Source organism: Buteo buteo, chromosome 25 (genome assembly GCF_964188355.1).
Source record: "Buteo buteo chromosome 25, bButBut1.hap1.1, whole genome shotgun sequence".
Lineage (NCBI taxonomy): Eukaryota > Metazoa > Chordata > Aves > Accipitriformes > Accipitridae > Buteo > Buteo buteo.
The window spans coordinates 2,945,421-2,969,043 of NC_134195.1; the positions used below are offsets into that span (position 1 = coordinate 2,945,421).

The 23,623-nt window shown below is 43.8% G+C and overlaps 1 protein-coding gene across 4 annotated transcripts in view; it reads left to right on the forward strand.

Annotated features, from left to right (window-relative positions):
- Positions 1-20,621: 20,621 nt before the first annotated feature.
- The window catches only part of TMEM255B (transmembrane protein 255B), a 71,821-nt gene continuing 68,819 nt past the window's right edge, over positions 20,622-23,623 (forward strand). For 2 of the 4 annotated variants that reach the window (XM_075057237.1, XM_075057239.1), the window contains exon 1: positions 20,664-20,755. In XM_075057237.1, the coding sequence (XP_074913338.1) occupies positions 20,695-20,755 (61 nt within the window). In that variant the 5' untranslated portion in view covers positions 20,664-20,694. Of the gene's footprint in view, positions 20,756-23,623 lie in introns of all 4 variants that reach the window. The other 2 variants (XM_075057241.1, XM_075057240.1) reach the window with 2 other exon arrangements.

Genomic DNA, 23,623 nt, shown 5'->3' on the forward strand with positions numbered 1-23,623 from the left:
TGTAAACGTCCAGAGTGTCCCTAGTGGAATTCCTATTTACATCTCCACCAGTTCATTGCAGGACTCACTAACAGACACCAACACTCACCCAGAGCTCCCGTGCCCCCCAGACACACTGAACAGGAACGGGGTAGCTCTGTGTATAAGTACACCCCCATCGCTGTCTCGTATGGGGTCTCATTCCATCGAAACACATAAAGTCTAGTTGTTTGGATCCTATGTTGCTGGGGGTATGGGAGGGGGAGTGTGGATATAGGCTGACAGCACTTCTCTCTTAATGTCCACGAGGAACGCACGCGCACGTGTCTGCTCCTTCCTAAGCATTTCTGCAAATATATTTATAAATCGATGCCATTTCAGCCAGCCAGTCAAGAGGATCAATAATTAGTAGCACTCATGTACTATACAGCATTGATCCCCCTCTCCTACCTGCACAATATGCAGTAAAAGCTGAGTGTGTGTGGTAGCTGTTGGAAGTTACTTTTCAAGCTATACATTTTAAGGATGCGCATGTGCAATTGCCCTGATCTGAAGGATTAAGGGCTAATTTGGTGAATATATATCTTCCTCCTAGACAGTGAGAATGGATAAGATGGCAGGTTGTAATCTACTGACTGCATGTGTTACCTGGTACTGTATTTCCAGAACAGCATCACGGGTGCAAAAGTTCAGTGTGAAGAGCAGCAGGGGGAGAAACCTGCCAGGTTATTTTTTTGACCATGGGAGTACTAGCTGCTGTGGGAGGGCCCTCCACCGAAATCAGACCTGCTGCTGAGGGGAAGGACCCGCCTGTACCCGTGTCCTCAGCACAGAGCAGGAACCAGAAAGGCAGAGATTTTTGGTACTGCCGTGTTTGACCGTTCATTATTGGTCACCTTGCAGAAAGGGCATGATTAATAGAAAAAAATTCTAGATTCTAAATGTAAAGATTTTTGTCTATTGAAGCTGCTTTTAATGCTACTTAGGAGACCTTACTGGCTGAAAGCTACGGAAATTAAATTTCTCCAGAGCTAGGTGTGAAGTACTGAGTATCAACATTTTATGTGCTTATGCCCTCCTTGGGAACTTCATCCACAGGTTTTCAGAACAATTGTAAATAGCTTCGGAAAGAAACTGTAAGCTTGGAGATCACTGCAGCAAAGGCTGGGTAAGATTTCTTGGCAAGTGTTATTCAGCGAGGAGTAAGAGCAACCAGGAGGGCTTTGTCTGGCCCCCAGCAGCAGTATGAAGCAGTGTGGAGAGGGTAGGGAAGCACAGACGCTCCCAGCACTGCCAAACATTATCACCAGCAAGGACATCTTCTTAGGTCTCTGTTGCCTGTTATTTCTCAGGTTCTGAGAAATGCAGGTCATGCAGTAAATATGCAAAAGTAAAATGTTTTTACATGTTAGTTATTTTAAATGTATTTTTACATATTAGAAATTAATAAATTTCCCGTGTTGTCTTCTTCTCTCATTGGTTTAATGGGTTTGCTAAGATCAGATGGCTAAAGACAACCCAGTTTCATTAACTCCATCAGGACCTTCCTACATCCAGCACCTATGCTGACTTTGAGAAGACTTTTACCCAAGGAAGAAAAGTGACCTTAGCTAATACATTATATTCAGGAAATTATTATTTGCTTTCCTACAATACATTATTCTTATTTTCCTCCAGTAACAGTAACACAGCTGTTGGCTCTTACAACAGACATCCAGAAACTCCAACTCATGGATGCCGTTGACTCCAGCAGGATGCCTTTCAGCTCTGCTTTTGCAACATCCTTCCCTTTCAGCTCTCAAGGATGAGCTCATATGGGCTTTTCAGTTGCCAAATGATGGAATGAAAATTTCCAGTGAGGGACTCGTTAAATAATGTAAGTCTGCCTATTTGAGGAGCAACCTGAGGAGGGGATATAAGGTGTCACCAGTGCACGCGTGGGGTGCCAAACGAGCTGATCATGACCATGTGGGCTCTGGCAAGTCAGCCCACAAATTAGCTGCGTATTATGTACACAGGTATTTTCCTGTCCTTTAAAACTGCTGTCTGACAGGCTCACTTGCTGCCCTGTGCTTCTTGGACTAGAAAAGACAGCCATCACTGTCCCCTGCTGACGTCCTCTTCAAACAGAAGAGCCCTCCTCGATTTAGTGGTTTCTGGTGCAGAAGCCACTTGGTACTTTTGATGATCCTCGCTGCTGATGCACTGATGCACCCTGATGCATCGATGCATCTTTTCCAGTTCTGGTGTAGCTTTCTGGATGTGGGGAGAAGCACACAGTATTCAACTTCAGAAACATCTCCTCCCCCTAAAATCGATGTATCTGTCCACAGCAATATTAACGGTGCCTATCAGTCACTTACAGAGCAGAAAGCAGGATGCATCCAGGAGGGGCAGACAGCTATTCAATCCCATTAAAGCCCAATAAATAAATGATAGCTTGCCTAGTAGAGCAATCTGGGCTATCAGATGTCCTTTCATAATACGGAAGTGTAAAGCCTTCTTTTCTGCTGGGAGAAGGTTCCCCTGCAACAGCACTGACCTGCCTGGGGAGGTATTACCGGCTGCTGCGTGTCACTTTGTTGGGTTCTGATGGAAAACTTTGCTTCTCCCTTCCTATACCTGCAGTCCATCATCATTTCTTTTGGTGGGCTTCACAATTTTTCCAGGACATTGATGAGATATTGTGACAAAAATCAGGGTATTTGCTTTCCAGTCAGGAAACCACCTGGTATGCCACCGCTTGTGCTCAGCATGGTTATGCCATATGGGTTGCATGGAGGAGACATGCTGTCCTCATCTGTATAATGGCAGACTGTTTAAAAAACACAGTCCAGGACAAGAGAGGAAGGAAGCTGACTTACTTATTACTAGAGATCCCTTTTCTCTAAGTGCTTGGCTATAAGCACTCAGCAACTGAGTCTTGAAGGGTACAGTGCCAGGGATGCCTCCTGAACACTGTCTATGAAAGTTATTTGCAACAAATCTGATTCTGTAGATAAAACAAAACTGAGCTGGACTGAACTAGTCCAGCACACCCCATCTGTTTGTGAATCTATTGGGAAGCTGAAAGCTGGAGAGGAAATTCGTCTACGTGCAGACATGTCCTTGATGTTGTCAGTGTGAACGGCCTGTCTGGGTTTTTGAAGCTAACACTCCTCAGACAAACTGCTCCGTGATGAGCAGAGTTGGCAGAGGCTGCTTCCCGTGTTTCTCTCCCCTGTGTAAAACTTCTCTGGTGCCTCTTGATGTGGTTGATCTCTCCTTGAAACCCTTCTGCAGTGAATGCACTAACTTACTCCCTCTCCCTTCATTATCTGGTTACCTCTTTCCCAGCTGTGTTATCCTTGAGAGGTCCAGCCCTCTGCCAAGTGTGATGACGTTTGGCCACTGGGTTCAAATATTATTACAGGGGTTGATAGGCAGCATGATCACACAAGCCTCAGTTCCAGGGGAAACAAGGATAAAGATCCCCCAGAAAGAACAAAAAGGAGAAACCCAACCTGATTTAAGAAACCTCCAAGCAGTCATTGGCTAAAACGTGGGTTGAGCGGGGCTTTCCCAGGCAATGCTCTTCCTCTTAAACAAGTAGAAGAACATCCCTGCCTTGCAGACAGTTATCACACAAGGCTGGACCTACAGGTGTACAGACAGATATGTTATCTGCATATCAGCTAACAATAACCTGCAAAAGAAAAGGACCTTACAGTTATTATTCATAATATAGAGACTGTAAAAACCCCATGAATTTGGTGCCTCTGGTGTCCATTTGGGAGTGCAAAAGAACGGTAGATATCTCGCTTAAAAGGGCCTCAATTTCCAAGGGATCAAACCTCTCCCAGGTTGCAACAGGCAAATCAGCTGCATGGAGGGTTTTCATTTGTAGCTGCACGTGCAAAGCCCTGTACTTTATTTACCTCGTCTGACCCAAGCTCACCAGTCCTCGAACACTGTGCATAGGCGTGGGTGTGTGTGTAGATGTAGATGTACTGTATATTCCTACACCAGAGATGTATTTCTGCCAAGCACTAGCTCTTGTATCTCAGGCCTCGTCAGGATGCTGGATTTGCTTCCTCAGTTCAGTGAATGTGACTCTGGAACCAGGGTCCAAAACACCAGAGTGTTTCCATAGGTGAGCTCAACTTCTCGGTGAGTGACTATTTGGGAGGTAGGTATCTCTGTTTTCACCCAGGAAAAAGGACAGAAGATCTCAGTGTCCTCCTGATACAGGATGAAAACTCATTTTTTCCATGCAACTGATTCTTGCTTTGTGGCTTTATTGCCTCTTTCCGCAGTGATGCCCTTTAGAGTGTATAATGTATTAAACCAGGTCTTTCTAAAGGAATGAGGTATCACCCTGGATAGTCTTAGAGCTCCTAACTGGCAACCTAAGCAACCCAGCATTATTTATAAATGAAAGCAAAGTAATCGATAGCAGCAATACAGACTCGGTATTCAGTTTCCCTCTCTGAAATTTCCGGCATTGCTGTACTTAGCACCGCAGCTCAGAGCTGGCTGCTGCTGGGTATTTAGCGAACTAATAACTCAGCCGATATGGATTTTATTTTCATTCAGTATTTGCTATCTAACTGGGTAGGATACTTGCAGTCCTTAGGGATTTGGGGTCTTTTTGCTCCGCCAGAGAAGTCTGGCTCCAGTCAAGCTTGCTCTTTCTTGTTTCCCAACTTCCAGACCAGCTTTTTATGCCAGGTGCTTGCCAGTTTTTCCCCTTTCATGATCTGTAATATGAATAGATGGATTTATTATCTCTTTCATTTATTCCTTTCCTCTGCTCCAGCCTCCAACTGATGGCCTAATCATCTTCCTGGCAAGGAGGGCTGTCTGTCTCGTAGGATTTTAAAGAAGAAATGTATTTACTTCAATGACTTTGAAGCAATTCCTGTCTGGCTGCGTGAAGGGTTGGCGGGAGGATTTTTAGGAGGCAATGACTGCATATATGAAACATTTCTTCTGAATGCATTTTACAACCTGTGTTGTGCACTGCTTACACTATGCCAGTGCCTCTGGACCACGATGCAAAATCATTGCTTCACCTATCATCTGCGGGCTGGCAGCCACCACTACGTTTTATATCTGCCCTGTTGAAGCCAGGCAGGACAGGGTGGCACCAAAGCTGATTCCCATTTTGTAGCTCACAGTACCTTCACTGTTGGCCTGGTGACTATCTGAAGACTGCCATGACATGCAGGTTCAGGGTCTTCATCCCCTGAGGTAGAGTTCAGACCACCAGCACCTGTAGGAACTGCTTCTGTTCTTGTCCAATGTCAGAACCCAACAAGCCAGAGCTTCAGGCGAGACATGAACAGCACTAGGACAACCGGAGCCGTCAAAATCTCCAAAACAATCTGTTGCACCTGAAGATGATAGGAAATAATTCGGGGCCTGGAGGCAGGTCTGTTGCAATTATAGACAGGCAATGCAAAAGATGAAAAGCAGATGAGGGAAGAGATGGAGCATGATCAGAAGCAGTGGTTAATAATCAGATAGAAGGCACAATTAAGGGTGACTGTTCTGCTATGTCAAGTGGAGGAGGGGAGATAATCCAATTCCAGAAGCGCTGCCAGAGCACCACAACACTCTGCCTGCCATTCATTTAGGCAGCAGGAGAGCACTACCAAACACACATCATCGTTATAGAAAAGAAGCGTTCATTTCTCTCTTGCTCACTGTGCAATTAATTAAAAACTTATATTTTACTTGTAAAGTCACCATAAGGTTGGGGTCAGTTTATGTCTTGCTGAAAGCACAGTCATTGTTTGAGGAGTTAAAATGCTGTAGCATTTATTATCTGTCTCCCTCCCAGCTCTCCCTAAATCCTTTCTCTGGCATTCTCCTTCCTCTGCTGAGGTCTTGCCTTGGCCTCTTGGACCTATATGACACTCCGTCTGTCATGTGTCCTTCTGTGCCTGCCCCCATCCTTATACAACCTAAACATCTCAGAGGGTGTCCAGCCACCTGTGTTACATACATTGAGCTGAAGGCCAGGGTTCGAAAGTTGTTAGTGAGACACCCCTCAATAAACACTTGCAGGCAGCATGACTCCTTCAGCCACATTTCCAGAGGAGAAAATCCAAACAAAAGCCTTTTGAATAAGCAAGAGAGGGCCAACCTCCAACCCAGTTAGGATTTTCACGTCCCATTTCCTTTCTTTCCGTTTGTGCTTCTCCTTAGGTTTAGGGTTTCTAAAGCAGGCACCGGTCCTTCTTTTATCCTCATATGAGAAGCCAGGACACGCTGGGTGCTGCATGAACAGCACATACACAGCAGACTAACTGTACGCGCTCTCCTAAGGGTGTCCTTCATCAAAATGAAAAGGATAGAAGTTTCCACAAACAACTGTCCTATATAAATAGATGAGGAGGTAATATTAAGATTAAAGACCTGGCATCCTTGCTTGGTAGGCGAAATGTAGGATGCTGTATAGCAGGAAATTCTTAACACAATAAGAAAATTGCAGCTTATAAATCAACAAGTAGATTCTAGTTAAAAAGGAAAAGTCTAAGTAGGAAGTAAAAAATGGAACAAAGTGCTCTAGGAAGGAAATGCTTTGTGTTTATTTATGGTGCACTATAGTTAAGAGGTCAAAAGAAATGGTAGGCATTTATGTCCAAAGCAGAGCTGAACACCCAGATCATGCACATGAATTGTTTGCTGATAATTAAAAGTCTCTGAAGGCTGGGTTAGATTAAGCTTTGTTGTCAACAGGTGACCATAATCTTCCAGACAGTTTTGTTCAACTGCATGGAAGTCCTCTAGATTTATGAGGATTCTGTAGTAATCAAAATTATTAAATGTTTGTGTTCAGAGAGAACAACCTAACCTACATACATCAGAAATTAGGATGATGTGTATTTTTATTTGATTTCTTTCAAAAGTTGCTTGCATCATAGCAGGAATCTTGGTCTCAGCTCTTGTTTTATTCCCATTGTTTATGCTGCTTTATTACCATTTTTCAAATTAAACATCTTTTTTTCCAGTGAGGTGGAAAGTGGCCTTGTGTTTATCATGGATAAAAACTATGCACACAGGCAAGGCAGGCATATATATATATATAAAATCTAAACTCTAGTTCAAACCATGGTAAAAGGGGTGTTTGCCCATAAGCTGAAGATCCTATAGGTTCTGCCCAAATTGAATTCAGAGCTCTGAAACAGAGGCAGCCCAGGGACTGTTATGCAGAGTATATGGAGTAAGGCCTTCTCACATAGCATCTGAAATGTTGAGCATGCTGAGGAGGGACCATGAAGAGCGGTTTATAGCAATCCTATACTCCAAGATTTAGATACATCCCAAAAGGCTGCAGGCAGATGCCTCTGTCCATTTAGTCCCCTTTATAGGGCAAAAATTACCCACCTTTGCTTCCAAAGCATCAGTGGAGCTAACGCTTTTCTATAAAAGCGTGGCAAACCCATGGAGACTGTGGAAGAGATGGAGTACGTTGCAGCAGGACACTGTATTTTAGTGGTTAGAATACTCGCCTGACATAGGCGAGTTGTGGCCCATATGCCAAGAGCTATTTGTGTGTTTTTCATTAAATACTGGCAGGATAAGAAACACAATCAGTGCCTTCTTGCTGGCTGAGGCACAAATGATGGTCCACCTTCATTAGCAAATATAAGTAGTAGCAAATGTACGCCTCCCAATGTACTGTTGTCCTAATTAACACAGGCTGTCCTCAGACAGGGGCTTCCCACTTGCAGAGTGCTGTTGCCATGAAACTATTAAAACAAAAAGGTGGTCACCACCGTACTTTTTAAAGGTACTTGGGCTGAGGAGAGGGTCTGAGCTGCTCAGGCTGGGAATGGCCCCTGAGGTGTGCAGAGGTGGCACGCTGCTCCTGGAGTCAACCAGGCAGATGCCTCCGGTATTATCTGGCAGCTGCCTGGGGGCTTTTTGGGTCACAGCTTTGGCCATCAGCTAGCCTCAGTGTAGTTTCAGTTGCAAGCCCTAAGCCGTTTCTTCTCACCCTAAAAGACTATGGCATTTCGTACTGAGTATAAACACTCAAGACCAAGCTAAAATGGTCAAAGGAACAGAAAGAATTTGGCTTCGTAGGTTGGATTTTGCAGGCACCGCCTCAGATGTAACAACCCCGGTGGTACTTCCCCTCTCTCGTACTACAGGTGAACCAAAATGGGGCTGAGTTTCTGCCCGGGGATGTTTGTGTCGTGACATCCAGGAGATGAGGAGCTCTTGTATTTGTGTATCCCACCGCAGTCAAGGGCTACTGAGGTCCTGGATCAACGGCGTGCCCACCGTTAATGGTGAGTACAAACCATACTCAGCTATCTGCTGCTAACAAGAAAAGATTTGAGAGAATAATTGCCAGCAACATGCAGACAGAGTTAATGTAGAGGTACAAAATGATGCCTGGCAAAAGGAGCTTTTCCAAAACCAGGTCTTTAAAAACACTCTGACCTATATGTTGGTATTAAATAACTCTCACATTCATATCGCAGTTTACGAGTGAGTTCTGTTGGTGTTCCAGCTTAGTTCTCTCTGACCGTGTTCAGGAAACCTGTGCTCAGTTTGAACCCTGAATATCATCAATACTTCCCTTGTTTTGCTCTGAACTGTGTGAAGTTCTGGTTTCCAAAGATTGTGACTTCAGGCTTAGCTCATTTGACTTTGCTAACCTGAACTGTGCCAAATTCTGACATCATGTATAAAAGCTTCAGTACAGATGTAGGAGGGGCCAGACTCAAAATCTTAAATTATCCTAAGTGTCCTGTCAGGGCAGAGAGCCCTTGGGTCTGATGCCACTTCTCTCATTCACGCCAGGCTGGCATCACCCTTAGCAGGAATTTGGATGCAAAGGAAATGCAAAGTCAAGGTCCATAAAAGCAGACTTGGTTTGGGACATAAATGCTCCCGAGTGACTAAAAAGTGACATTGGAAATGTGCATCTTTAAATCTCTGCTCAGAAATCCCTCCAGGGCCAAGAGCCAAGTGGATCAGTAAACTTAGTTATTGCTAAAGGAGTGACGTTGAGAGAAGAATGCCTTTACTTAGAAAAACCTAAATGAAAATTTAACAGCCAAATGAAGGCCCTTTTGAAAGTTTTATTAAAGGAGAAAGCAGCAAGTACCTGTAACACTTGAAATAAACTGCTATATGCCAGTAGCTGTGATCAAATCTACTGACCCATTTGGACCTTGGGGTAAGCATTATTTAAAACGAAAGACATACATCGTGTGTGGAGAGCTGGTTATTCAAACGCAGAAAGCAGCTATTTGTAACTAGGTCCTCCATCTCCTTTCTGTCTTGTGCAGCCCAACAGATACAGGGAACCACAAAACTGCGCCCTTCCCCAATGCCAGAGCTCTCTTTTGTGAATGTTGGTGCAACTCAGGTTTACTGCAAAGGCCCGGTTTCAAGGTCTGTTGGTTTGTTTTTACTAGAATAAGCCCAGTGCTAAACTAGATTCACAAACATTGCTTCTTTATAACTGCTAAATGTGTAACTTTTGTTACCTGCTGTTCATAACCTTTGTGTGGGTGAGATCTTTTGTTTGCATAGATGCTCAAAGAATGGCTATTCTCTGTATAAACACATATACTGAGGAGAAAACAATAGTACATGGGGTATGTCAAACTGTTATTCCTGTTCGTCTTAAAAGGTTTATTTTCCTAGGCGAGGCGCAGAGGCACCGGGACAGGAGCAGGTATGTTTGTGCAATGAGGGCTGAAACCTTGGGTTTGGGAGCCATCAGGTCCCCCTCCAGCATGGCAAGGAAGTCTCATGTCTCCTTGCTCCTCAGCAGGCAAAACACGAGGCTGAGGGTGTACAACAACCCTGAGGGAGCTTTCTGAGGGGAAATCCTTCATTCCCTCCTTCTGGGGCAATCCCATGCCTCGACCGTAGGAAAGCCTTGGAGGTAGGTGACTGATCACACACACAACAAAAAGGGAGAAACAACGAATAGCCATTCACAACTTTGTGAATGGCTTATTTCTCAGATTAAGTTGCGTCCTTAGGATTAATTATGGTAACAAATATATGTGTAGAGCTTAGGATCAATTCACGAAGAAGGAGTCAAAGTAAATTCAAAGATTTACAATTAGCTGCAAATAAAAATCCTACTGGCTCTGAGCCCCACTAAGGACTTATGGTATAGCTCATGTTTTTATGAATCCAACAACATGTTTTAATGGGACACATGAGCATGTCTGTATACATAAATAGAAATAGATATGCCTATATAAGGGAGTTATGGCAGTGTGACAGCTTTAGCTATGTGCAATTACACTTCATTCACCAGGCATTTTTTAAAACCTCACCTGCACCCGTCCCACTAATCTGTATCCTTCGGGCCCAGTTTGCACACTATAAATCCCTGATACTTTCAAACTGCTGCTGCCACAGAGGATGAAGAAGTGATGCCCTCCCACCAGCATGAGCTCTCAGCAAACGTTCCCTTTCTGAAGGTGGATCTTTCACCGACTCCATCTCCACAGTGCTTTTCTGCCCGTCATCACGCTCTTCCCCATCTCTCCCAGAGACCCAGGCAGCGAGGCAATGCAGTGTCCTTTCCTGAAACAGCCAGGCTTAAGGCTTGAAATCTCAACACGCAACAAAGCCAGGACTTTGTGCAAATGGAAATGGAGATTCCCACCTTTATAGCTGATCTCCTGACAGATGGCCCAGCTCCTAAAACTGAGGTATTATTGCACATGGAAAAGCAGTTTTAAATAACTGTTAGAGAATTCAGAAACTTACCAGTTAGCTTCTCACTCTCTTTTGAGTCCCGTACCTCTGTAGTAAGGCAGATGGCTAAAGTCATGTGAAAACTGTCAGCAGCATAGTTCCTTCAGTATCTTTGCAAAGAAGCACCTACAGCAGTTTTTCTACCACTGTCTGGTGTACATACTGTGCCCTTTAGGTACTGCTTGGAGGTGGTATGTGTTCTGGATGGCCTAACGACTTCAGGCCTTTACCATATACCAGGTGCTCAGGCATCTGCCTAGTGATGCTAATAAATCTTTATTGCTGCACTCCTATCAGTTCTTTCTCTATATGGGGAAAATATAAGCTTATAAACTTAGAGGACCCAATCCTGCACTGACTTGTGTGCAAAGGGCATTTATATGTTTTAGAGATCCTCTGAAGCCCATGGGCCAGGCTGAAGTCAGAAGAATTTGCCTGTGGGTTTGCAGGACCTTCCTTCTTCACAGTTAATGTAATATTGGATGTAAACCATCTTTCACAGTCTGTGAGGCAAAAGGTTGGCCTCATTTATCAAGGTATCTGTTTGCTATGAACAGTCAGCTCATCTCCAAATATAACCTATTTTTTCTTTTAGAAGTCTATGAAATCAAGAATGATGCTGGGCTCCATTTGCACATTTACCTCTGCAGGTGTTTCAGTCCCAGCCCAGCATCCAGCCCACACAAGTTGATTGATTTCACCTCTCACTCTAGTTTTTCCCCACCCATATTTCAGTGACTGTTTTTTTACTGGCACTGAAAAAGTGCGTAATAGGAAGACTGGTTTCTTACTCTCATTCTAGTTCTCTTACCTATCTGCTTTCATCTGTGCATAGGCAAAGAATATGTCTCTTGTTTTGCTATCCACTGCTGTAGCTTGTTTCCTGAGGAGGAATACAGCAGCTAATTAAAAGGTGGCTGTCTTCAGTGGCGGCACTCAGAGAGCCTGAAACTCCTCTTGAGCAACTGCATTTTGTCACCTCTTGAACTGCCTCCCTGGGCTGTCACCCTTCAACTCCCCCGAACCACTGCCAACACCGGCAGGGCTTTCTTCCAGGGTAGCTGGCAGCTAAGCGTGAAGGAGAGACAGAAGGGCTTTGATTTTGTCCCACTCCTTCAGCAGCACCCTCTTCACCTCTGCACAACCCCTTGTATCCGGGGACTTAAGGATGGGGGTCCACAGACGGGAAAGAAGGAGATTTATTACTTGGGTGCAGGCCTTGCAAATACTAGTCTGAGTCATGGTCGTTCTAATCCAGTCTCAACATTTATTCATGGCTTAAATCTTGTCAGCTCAGAGAGGTTTCTCCTGGGTTCTTGTGGGTGCTGTCCTGCTCTGTGGAAAGTGTCCTCGTGGTCTAACCACATAAGGCACGGGGACTCCGCTGCTTAAGTGACAGCTTCGAGGTCAGGAGAAATGTCTATGACTGCTAACAGAAAGAAAAATAATTAGGAACAGAAGGAACCTAGAAATGATGTGTGCTTCCTAGACCAAGCTTATTGCTGTCATTAGCATCAGAATATGATGACTTCACAGAACACTTTGTTTGGACAATGAGGTTGGAGGGAAAAAGAGAAAGTCATGTAACGTGTTGCCCTTAACCACTCTGAAAATGAGGGCCTCAAAGCTGAAAAAAAGAGGGGGGGGGGGGGAGGAAAACACTTCTAAAAATCTCCAAATGTAGTTTTCCTCTATGCATTTCTTCCTTTGTGAAATGCTTTGGGCTGCAGTGGCTTTGCATCTTTTGTCCTCTACTTGGATGTCTAAACCTCCATGGCAGCAAGCCATAGTCCATCTCCTGGATGGTTAAACCTCCCCAGCAGCAAGTCATGCTCCACCAGCCACTTTTAACTCTTTTTTCTCTTATTGACAATTTAGAATTTTACAAAACAAAGTGCCTGGAAGACTCTAAACTGCTGCTGAAAGTGTCTTGGCCCTGAGGGTAGAGAATGCATTTTAAAACCTGTCACCTTTTTTTATTTCAACCCTACATCTCCTCTTTATCTCCACAAGCAGCCCATGTCACCACATGCACCATTAATTCTGGTACTTTCAAATCAAGCAGAAGAAATAAACCAGGCTGTAGCCCTTTCTTTGTGCTGCCATAATGAACCAAGCTAGGAATTTGGAAGATAAAGTGCTGACATTTTAACTTTTAATTGAAGAATTTCTTCCCCACAGAGGTATCAACAGGGAATGGAGCATCATCCTCCCTTTTAAAATTAAAGGCCAAGTTCCTCAGCTGTTTTGAGCCAGCATGGGTAGAGCCACAAGTGGGATGGTGTATGCCTTATTTTGCCAAGTAGCCAGGAATCCTCATCTCTCCAACGTCACACAACGTCCTGCAGGAGGACCCAGCCCCTAAGTCAGGTTTTATGGCCTTCTTTCTGTTACACCTCCATATCTTTATGAAATCCTAAACACAAGCTTTTAAGAATTGGCAAGCTGCTTCCCTCCTGGGTGAAATAAATGCTGTAGTTGTCATTTTTCGGTGGATGTGAGCAGTGTAAAAATGCTGGGACACCGGACTACAGTAAGAACTCGCCATCTTATCCACCCATAAATACCTGGGTGGTTCCTAAGGACCCTTTGGGAGGGAGAAAGAGACCCACTCGATTACTGGGATACCTCTCCACAGCTGGTGCATTTTGTTCTTGAGTGAGCTTCAAAGGCTGACCCACTAGCCTCTGCTTGCCCTTTCCCTCTGCTCTCTTCTTCCCAGTTGAGCCGCACTATGACATTCTCCAAACTTCGCTCTTCTCCTTAGCAAGACATTTTTGAACCAGTGGAAACTAGCAGTGCATGTCAGAATATTACTCTAATTTCATATTTCATTGTGCAGTTTCTGAAGAGTACTGTGAGTTATTTAAGAGGTACATCAGTAAAACAATTAGGAGATCAGTTTGAAAAATGTTGCAGTAGATCACAATTCTCGAAAGGGTTCTCAATGTGGAACATGGCTCTTGACTCCCCTCAGTTTCCATTAAACTGTCAAACAGCCTGTCATGGGAAAGGAGGAGAACCTTGTAACTGAGATTTGAACACTGAACTGAGGAAAGCTGTTCAGAATATACTGAGGAAACAATCTTGCATGGGAAGAGAGAGGTGCAAGGAGCTCTTTTCCCTCGCTGAGACTGTACTATTATATATTGTCCTTGTCTTTAACAGTGTCTGCTACAGTAGACATGACAGGTGCCTGGCTAAATCAGGCACCAGCTGATATGAGGAAAGGTACAGGGTGCCCCACTTACTTTTGGGCTTTGAAAAAACTTATAATTTGAATGGATACTATAATTGACTGTGCTATTCAAGGAATTTTGGAAGATGCCTTGAGATGGGCAAAATAATTCATCAAACTTTGTTTACTACTTAGAAGTGTAATTGAATTTATGCCTGTTATAAAAATATCATTACCACATCTGTATTTCAGATTGATTTACTCTTTTGGTGATGGCATATTTTTGAAATTTAAACTGCATTTTCCAGAGGAGTTTCCTCAGGCATTCCAAAAATTGATGATCTGTTCCTGTTTGGATTGATATAAATACCTCTGTATATACTTTTTAACCTATGTACAAATTAATGTAACAGTTCACAACACAAACTGAGGGGTTTTTTTGTCAGTCACACTTCTGATGTGTTATTGTTGGTGCATTTCAAACATACCTTTATTAATTGTCTTGCAGAGGTACACATTCAGCTTATATAAACTTAGGCTCTATCACTAGAAGAATATTTCAAAACCAGGTACTTCTCTGAAAAACCTTTTTTACTTTAGTTTTCAGAGATTTTTTTCCAATAAAAAGGCTTTCTGTTGTGCAGTTCTCAATGTAACACTGGATTATTCCTACCAATAGGAATTTCCTGACAAAGGTCGGGTATGTTATTTCTGTACCTCTCAGTTGCTGACCTACCACTACCCAAAGAAAGTCACTTTAATCTATCAAAGGAAGAGTTCAATTTTCAGAGATTTTATTTCTGTATTGAGTCAATCCTTCGGGAGGCACCTGAAAGAGAAGATATTCTCATGTTTTACTAAAACCATGTTGACTGTTCCATGAAGTAAGATTAGGGTACAGTGACTTCATTTAGTTGTTACAGATTTACACAAATCCTCAGTGTGTTTCATTTTCGTAGTAGCACATTCCTATCATGGGTTGTATGTCTTCTGATATTTCATGTCTTCATAGTCTATGTTAATGGGGACACATAATTACGAGGACTCTGGATACATTAAATTTGACATCTTTGCATTTTGTTATGCCCGTCTCCAAACTACTGCAAAAGACCTTCATCTCTGCCTTTTGGTTACCGCTTGCATTTTGTTTTGTCTTCCTTTCTTAAATCCTTTCAATGAGATGAATTCCCTTCTTTCACTGAGCAATAATACTTTCCTGAAAGAAGCAGTGCTGTCATCAGCCCAACTAAAAGACAGTTGTCAGTCTTCAGCAAAGTCAAGTCCATTTCTCACAATACTGTTGCCTTGATACAGTTATGAGCTACACCACAAGAATGGTCTCCAGTGCATCATCCATATTTCTCATTATCTAGCTTTATGAAGAGATAAGTAATGACTTTTGGTATCATGTAGCATGGGTTTTTTTGTAAGGACAATGTACCTTTCCTCAGGTACATTCTCCTGTGACTCTAAATACACCTGACATTTAACCTGACTTTTATCTTGCTCTTTTCACTTTGCTTCTTGCTCCCACTGGAATATCCCACTTCTTCACACAGCACACAGGTATCCATGGAGCTCCTCGTCACAACATGTTGTGAATGCTAAAAGTTTAGAGTTCAAAAACTGACTGCACAAGTTAATGGGCGAAAAGTCTACTGAAGGCAATTAAAGACTTTAAACCTGCTTTTGACAAACATGTACCCATGTGTCATTCATTTATCCAAGATGCCTCTGCACAATATAATGAATAGCTATACCTTCCCAAGTCCCTTTTTAAGCTGGCAGACAGAGTCCCTTAAATGTTCTGCTAATAAAACCACACCACACCACGCCTTGGAAACTGGCTGGTGCCAGGAAGCAGAATTTTTGAAGCGAATTGTCCAGCAATTGTCTTTTAAGAGCCATTGACTATTTTAGTCAGTCAGTGGCCATTAACCTCAACCTCATGGCTACTTCTCTTGTTCCTTTCGCTTCCTTCATGGTTTCCTGATACTGCCCAGCTGAACTAAGGCAATGTATTCCTAGAGGGATTGTACCAGTCACCATGCCAATAAATACTATTTATAAATTGTGAACAAAGGAAAGCTACTTACCTCATTGTCATGACCCTGTGTGACTGGGCAAGCTGGCTTCTTAAGAATCCTGAGTTTAGCCTCAGCGATGACTGGCTTACCTTTCTGCTGGGGGTTCCAGTAATGGGAGGAGGAGGCAGGACCCAAGCTTTGTGAGGAATACAAAAGCAGCCCGAGTACTATGGTGAAGAGTTAAGAGCATTGCAGTTATTTAAGCTGTTTCACACTGGCAGTCTCTGTGACTGGATCTCTGAGCCTGGGCCTGGGAAATAAACCCCTGCTGAGAGCAGGATTCATGGAGGAGGGCTGGAAAGAATGGATTTTTTGTTTTGAATTTTACTAAAAGCAAACAACCAACCTTCCCCCAAAGACACCACCACCACCACCAAAAGCCCACAATGGATTTCCAAAAGCAGTTCTGAGAAAATAACCCTTGCAAGAGCATGAAGCCAATATATCAGGACTGACTTAGTACCAGACCAGACCCTCCTACAAACAGTGTAAATGACAATACTACAGAAGGGATGAAAAAAGTAGCTGGAGACTCATGTCCTGGAAGATGGAAAGTGCTGAGGTGCTTCCATTGTCTGGTACAAGTCAATATGGTCACTGGTGGTCTTGGGATGTAAGGTGTATTAAATTTGCGGAGACCATAACGTTGGGAGAAACTGTTGAGTATTTCGGAGGAAGTATGCTGGTAGACGGACTTAGAATTCAAAAATATTTTGAATATTGCCCAGCTGTTGGGCATCACCCTTTACGAAAGATGTGGCCCACACAGAGTGTGATGATACAGAGCCTAGAGGGAAGCAGTGGGAACATCCACTAGCCTAGAAAACATGACCTGTAAGGAAAGAGCAAACAGATTGGTCTTGTTTAAAATAAAGAAGAAAGGACTTCAGGGACACACAGGATACAAATTTCACATGTGACCAACCTCAGCTCCAAATACTAGGACAAAAGACAAAAACCTTCAAAGCTGCAGTGTGCCACAGGAAAGGAGCAGGAGACATCAAGGGCATCATGGAGGCCTTCAGGCCCAGTGCTTACAGGGTACTTTTTAGGTGTGAATGCAAAGATTATCCTGACAAATAGGCCATGTTCCATGCAACTCACACATTAGAAGAACTCTTAACAGCCTTGCCAGCCTCACCTTAAGAGTGTAGGGACTCCTTCTGGGCACAAATCTAGCAAATGATTTAATTTTGACATATGAGCAAGGTACATGAGCCAGGCATCTGAGAAACAAAGACCTTAAAATTAAGAAAATTCAGGTCCAAGTTACACATCAAATGGTGAAAAAAATCCTTTTGGCTTTACAAACAACCAGCAATATAAATATAAAATGAAGTTCTACCACACTTACAATGCATTGAACTAATTTACAAGTATTAAATAACACATCCTAGAACACATCTTTTTAGCAGTCTTTGCATTGGCATTGTGCAAGCACTGTTGGTGATACACAGATCCCTCCTCAATTTCACTGAACTGGGGAGACTCCAAAGTTATAACAAAAGCTCTCATTGTTAGTTTTTAAGTGTGTGAGCTCCACCTCAACCCCTTTCTAATATGCTACTATGCTCCTGCTCCCGTAGTCCTCAGTAATAGCAATGTCTACCAGCTTTGTGATGGTCACACACTTCGTAACCACACATACACTCCTTACACCCAACACCACCAGTGATCTTGCCTCCAGACTGGTCCCTGAGGTGCACCTCAGACAGCCTGCCTCTTTCAGTATCTTGGCTTCCCTTTAGCAATTTCCATACCCACTGGTGACCCATACTTGTAGCTGTCTGCTCCATGTTAAGTCATTTTCTCTGAAGGACTCTATTAAATGTGTAGCATAATCCAGACAGATTTGCTTCACTGCATTTGCTTTTGCCTCAGGAATCACTTACCTTATCAAAGATCTTGTTAGTCTGACATGATCTAGCTTTGATCAACCATACTGTAGTTGAACCCATTTTTCACTTACCTCTAAGACTTTCCTCAGTCAAACTAAGGGGGCATGGAGTTGCTGTTCCCCTCACTCCCTCCGCCTTTTTATTGGAGAGGTTTCCTATTCTCCAGTAATAGTGCTTCGCCTCCAACTTGCTCCAGTCATTGAAGACGTTGCTCAGGACTTGAAAAGATAGCTCCCAATTCTTTCAACATTTGGGGTGCAGTTTTCCTGGGCCTGTCACAAGAAACAGCCGAAGTTATGCTTCCACTTCACATCTACTACTGTCATTATGTTACCTCACTTCCATTAAGTTCTCTGCCAATACACTCCTATAAATAATGTTTTGATTGTGAACTGAGGCAATGTATTCATTCAAGATTTGGAGCAGCCTCAATCTTCATCCCATCCCTGGCATTTATTGACCACACATCTTCCTTTTTTGAATCGTTTTTATTTACATAGTTGAAGCATTCTTTGCTGTCCTTTTCTTTACAACATCTGGCTTGGCTAGATTTTTATCCATTCTTTCTTGCTGGTTCTGCGGTTTCTAACCCTGCAAATTGTAGCTCTCCTATTTCCTCTCCTGTAGGTTCACTCACTACTTTAATATCCTCTTTCAGGCAGTTACTTATCGACTTGGTCTACAGCTGTTCTTGACCTATTCCAACCTCTTTTAGGGGATGAAAGTGCTATATGGGATTTTTCATTTTGGATTTAAAGTAAGTCCGTGATTCTTCGACATTCAAATGCTTGAGTTTTTAGGTCCAGGCAGCCTCATCAATCATTTTTCCATAGTTTCTTGATGTTTGCCCTCTGATATCCAGGACTATAGGACCGGATCTATAACTGATTCTCCTGAAATTTGCAGTAAAAACCATGAGTCATTCATCAAAGGTTATTTTATGTAATAAAATTATTTTTAAAAGGATTTATAATATCCTTTCTCTTTACTGAAAAGAATTCTAGAGCAGCTTCCCTTTGGGCTGTTTTTTCTGTTTGGTGGCTGCTGGTAGAAAAAGTTTATTGCCTATCACACCCAAGAACACATGCTGCATGTGGTATTTGTTTTCCAAACTGTCTGGGGAATTAAAGTCTTCCCCAACCCTCCCTGTTATTTAGTGTTGATGGAAATCTCTACCCATAGCCATCCCTGAACCTGAGGGACTATACTAGATTTGGGGGCTTTTTTATAACTCTTATCAATGGTCAATTTCAAAGAAATGTTTTATTTGTACCATCACCTTTTCTGTCTTCTCAATCTATTACTTCATTAATTTCTATTAATAATTAGTACAAATACTACCTCTATCCTCATTTTTCTCTTTTCTTCAGCCCCTCCAGGTTAGAGGACGGAAAGAGAAAAAAAGTGACTTTGTGGTTGGCCTTAGCTCCTGGCTTGCTTGGCTTCATAGGTAAGGAGCGGTACCTGAGAAAGTTGTCTCTTTCCATCTAACCATTCTCTGGGGAAATCAGCCAACAGCCAAAGAAGTTAAATACATATAGCTGTATATATTTAGAGGTTTGAGCAAAAGAAAAACAAGAATGTTAAATAGAATTGTGTTTGTTGTAAGTGGGAGAACACACCTTAGTGTAACCAAAGCGCTTGGCAGCCTGTCAAAAATACTGTCCACAAAAAAACGTTCTTGTGTTCTCTGCTATGGGGAAGTCCTGCAGAAGGAACAGCAGGCACCAAAACAGCACAGCGGCTGTCGGCTGTTTCTTCTCAGTTGTTCCCAGACTCTTCCAGGCAGAAGTCACACATCCCCGCAGTCAGTAGGACTAGAAGCAGCAGTTAGCAGTTCCTGGGTAGCAGCAGGACGAGCGGCAGGATCTGCTGTGGTAATGAAAACCGAGACAGGAGGAGAGAGCTGGTGAGGTTGAGAAATTGATAGACACCACGTAAGAGAAAGAATAGCCCTACAGTATCGCTTGACTATTGCCACTGCCTGTCTTAGCCTATGCCTCCCTTAACCTCTGTCTTCAAGATGTCTGGTTTTGTTCTTAATTTTATTAATATTTTCATTTGGTGTGGTATTTTATTTCTGACTGATATTGATCTTTTAAAAAAAAGGGAAGAGGAAAGCTGAAAGTCTGATAATTCTGATCTCCACCAGGTGACCAATTGGTCCCCTGCCATCGGCCAACAACAAATCAAGAAGCGAAGCCAAGCCTGGGAGACAGGTAGAACATCTAAAGAATTAAGTTTTTGACCGCTGCCCTAATAAAGACCTAGTCCATGCCCCCCGCTCAAAGGTCAGCCTGGAAATGAGTGCGGGTGGTCCTGAGGAGAAAGGTGCCGAGCCGAAATACAAGGAGAGGCCAGAAGGCAGTGAGGGAACGGACCTGCACCCGCCGGACTTTGTCCCACGTCTTACTTTTTTGGCCAGAGCTGGGTGAGTTTTCACCCGGGGAAGGCGAGGTGATGGCGGCCGAGGGACCCCCGTCCCGCCCTCGGGGTCCCTAAGGCAGCTCGCCCTTTTTCGGTCAAGACACACAGCGCCCGGGCCGCTCCGTTGTCCACGGGCCGTCGAAGGGGGTCCACGGGCACCGGCTGAGGCGGCTTAGCCGGCGGGGGGGTGAGCGAGGGCGGCAGGGCTGAGGCACGGCGCCCGCCGGAGCCCCCCCGTTCCCCGCCTCAGGGCTGTGGCGACCGCCGCCCTCAGCCGTTAACGGTCGCCGCCGTGTCTCGCCCCGCCTCCGCCCCCCCGCGGGGGCGGGCCCGCCGGGCCGCCCGTAACCCCCGCGGGCAGCGGCGGGCTGAGGCGCGGAGACGATCGTGGAAGGTGATGGCGGCTCCGGCGGCCGCCCCCGGGGTGTCGGGTCCGCTGAACGTGCTGGATCCCACAGGTGAGCTCCGCCACCTGCCCCGCCGTAACTTCCCGGCCCCGCCGAGGGCCTCAGCCCCGGGACGGGGGGCTGAGAGCGGGGGGGAGCGGGAACGGGGGTGCGGAGGGGTTGGGACGGGGGGGATTTTTGGTCGCTGACTGAAAACGGGCACTCGCAGGGCTGGAGGCGGGGTGGGGGGGTCAGCAGGGTGAGGGGCAGCCCGTGGCCGTGGCCGGGGCCGGGCCGGGCCGTGGTGGGCAGCGGCAGAGGCAGCCGGTGCCCTTCGTCTTGTTCGTGGTGTTTTAGCAACTCCCTGGTAAAGCGAAGTCCTGCTTTGTAGCGCCAGGCTACGTCCTGAAAACTAAAAAAAACAACAACCCAACCGTGTGGGAAAGCGAGGACAGGTGTTGCGTTATTCCAGGGGCATTCATTAAAGTCGAGGGGGAACGGGACTTGGTGCGAGGGATTGCTCTGTGTAGCGTTGGAATGGGTAAACTGGGACTTTGCTGTCTACCCAAGGATCTTAACAGCCGGTTATAAACCGGATTCGGTCTTAATTCTTTTTGTCTTAAACTTGGAAGAAAAATGGTGTCGGTGTCGGAAAGATGTGCTGTAGCTTCAAAGTGTTTTCAGGTAATCAGCAGAAAAAGAATCATCTGTCTGTGTGCTAGCTTTAAACTAGTGATTAGCTGCTCATTAAATTATTTATTAGTGAAACAATTGCTGCCAAAGCGATGAAGTCATAGTGATACTGCATGATATCACTTACTATAGCTATACTACATAGTATAGCAGTGTCTGTGGTTTTGGGGTTTTGTTCTGTTTGTTGGGGTTTTGGTGTGTTTTTTTTTTTGTAATAGAATTGTAAAAAAGCAATGTTTCCTGTGGTCTTGAATATATAACACACTCATGGATTCTTGCTCAACAAATTCATAATAAAGATAAGGGACAGGCCTGATAAAAGCTGCTATCTTGTGACTTGAAACGAATGCTGTTGCATCTGGTTTAATTAGTTCAGCACTCTGGACAAGTCAAGCATTTAATCAGAAAAGGGAAAGTAATCACCAGTAGCAGGTGTGAATATCTCTTTTAAGCATCTCAGTCCATCACATTTAATTTTGGGAGGCAATGTAGGATTAATTCAATTTCACTGGCATGAACCATTTTTGAAAATACACAATGAAAAGTGTAGCCAAGAGGGAGATGGCACTGAAGTGAGCACTGCAGTAATTAAAAATTATTAATTTAGCTCCAAAGATCTTCCTTTAAATATTTTCTCGATAGCAGCAAAGCAGCAGATACCTTTGATACTATATTCCTCTGTCTATGGTGAATTTCTGCTTAAATTATCTTCTTATATATGGTTAATGCCATTCTCTGAAATGTGTCACAAGTTTTAGTAGTATTCATTAGGTAATAAAAATGCACTGTTCTTTCTGCTACAAAACTTTCCTTCCTTATCTTTTCTCACATCAGGATGCTAATATACATTGGTCTGGGACATTATTTGAAGTAACTGTTTCTGTTTAGATCACCTTAACTAGATCAAAGAGGAAGGTATGAAATTGTGTGGTGCTAATATTCAGCAAATGTGATTGTGATCCCAGCAAATTGCTGCATCCTGCAGTGATTCTTTCCTTGCCAAAAATCATTCCACACTTTTTAACAGGCTTTATGATGTCTGAAGCTGGATTTTAAAAGGAGTCGTGAAGTTAGCAAAGTATAGTTGCCTTGGTCTAATTTTTTTGAGTTAAATTGCAGATCGTATGCAAGCTTTCCAAGGTTGAGAGATGCTGTTTCACTCTATTCTTTCTTTCCCGTGACCATTGGACGCATTCCATACCATGGACACATTTAATCACTAATTTGGTTTGTTCTCCTTTTAAACTCACCCTTTGCTTCTTTCAAATCCAGACCCTGCCGTTCATCATTAGATCCACCACTTTGCATTCTACCTATACCCTCCCCACAAAACCATTCCTTTTCCATAGTCTTCTACAAATTGAATTTATCCCCCAGCCATCGTGAACAGAGCATTGTAAATATAATTTTGTTTTGTGCAACTGATGAACGGACAAAAGATTTTGCTGAGTCCAGCAGAGCTTGGTCTTCAGCAGGCACTTTTTCTTTTTACTCTCTGGGGGATGTTCTCAATTTCTCTCCTCACGGGCCTTTCTGTCCCAAGGAGGCAGCAGTCTAGTGTCTCTCCTCCTTGTCCTGACAGCATTCTCTTCCCTTCCATTGGGGTAGCAGGGCTGAGTGGCTCAAGCAGGTACTTTGCCTGACAGATGTTTAGCAAGCAAAGCAGAGAGCTTTTCTGGGACTGTTCCTTTTTGTGCACAATTTAAGTCTATGCCAGGCAGAGCACAAGCCAGTGATGTGGAAGCAGCATTACCTCTCTAATTTATCTCCCAGTTTTTACTGTAGTGCCCATTGCTGCAGTATCAAAACTCAGTTACTACTTTGCTGGCCAAAACTGCTGAAGAATATTGCCAATAGAAGGTAATAGCATGTTCACACCCTCTGCTGACCCCAGCTCAAGCTAATGCTAATAAGAGTATGACAAGAAGATTTCTTTCTACATGCTTGATATTTGTTAGGCTAGAGATAAGAATTTGAAGCTATAACTAAATTGGAGTAAGGTCCAGACTAAGAGTTTATAATGTTCACACTGAATCATTGTTAAAGAAGTTGAAGGGGATAAATGTCAAAATTATTCTGAGAGTCACTTCAGTAGTAAAAAATTGGAAAGTCAATAGCCTACACGAGCTGTTCCCTGCACTGCAGGAACATTGGCGTTGGAAGAAAATCCAACCTAGAACTACTGACAGCAACATTTCCTCTGCTCTTAATTTAACCGCTCTTCTTGTATGTGGTCAGCCTTTGGTC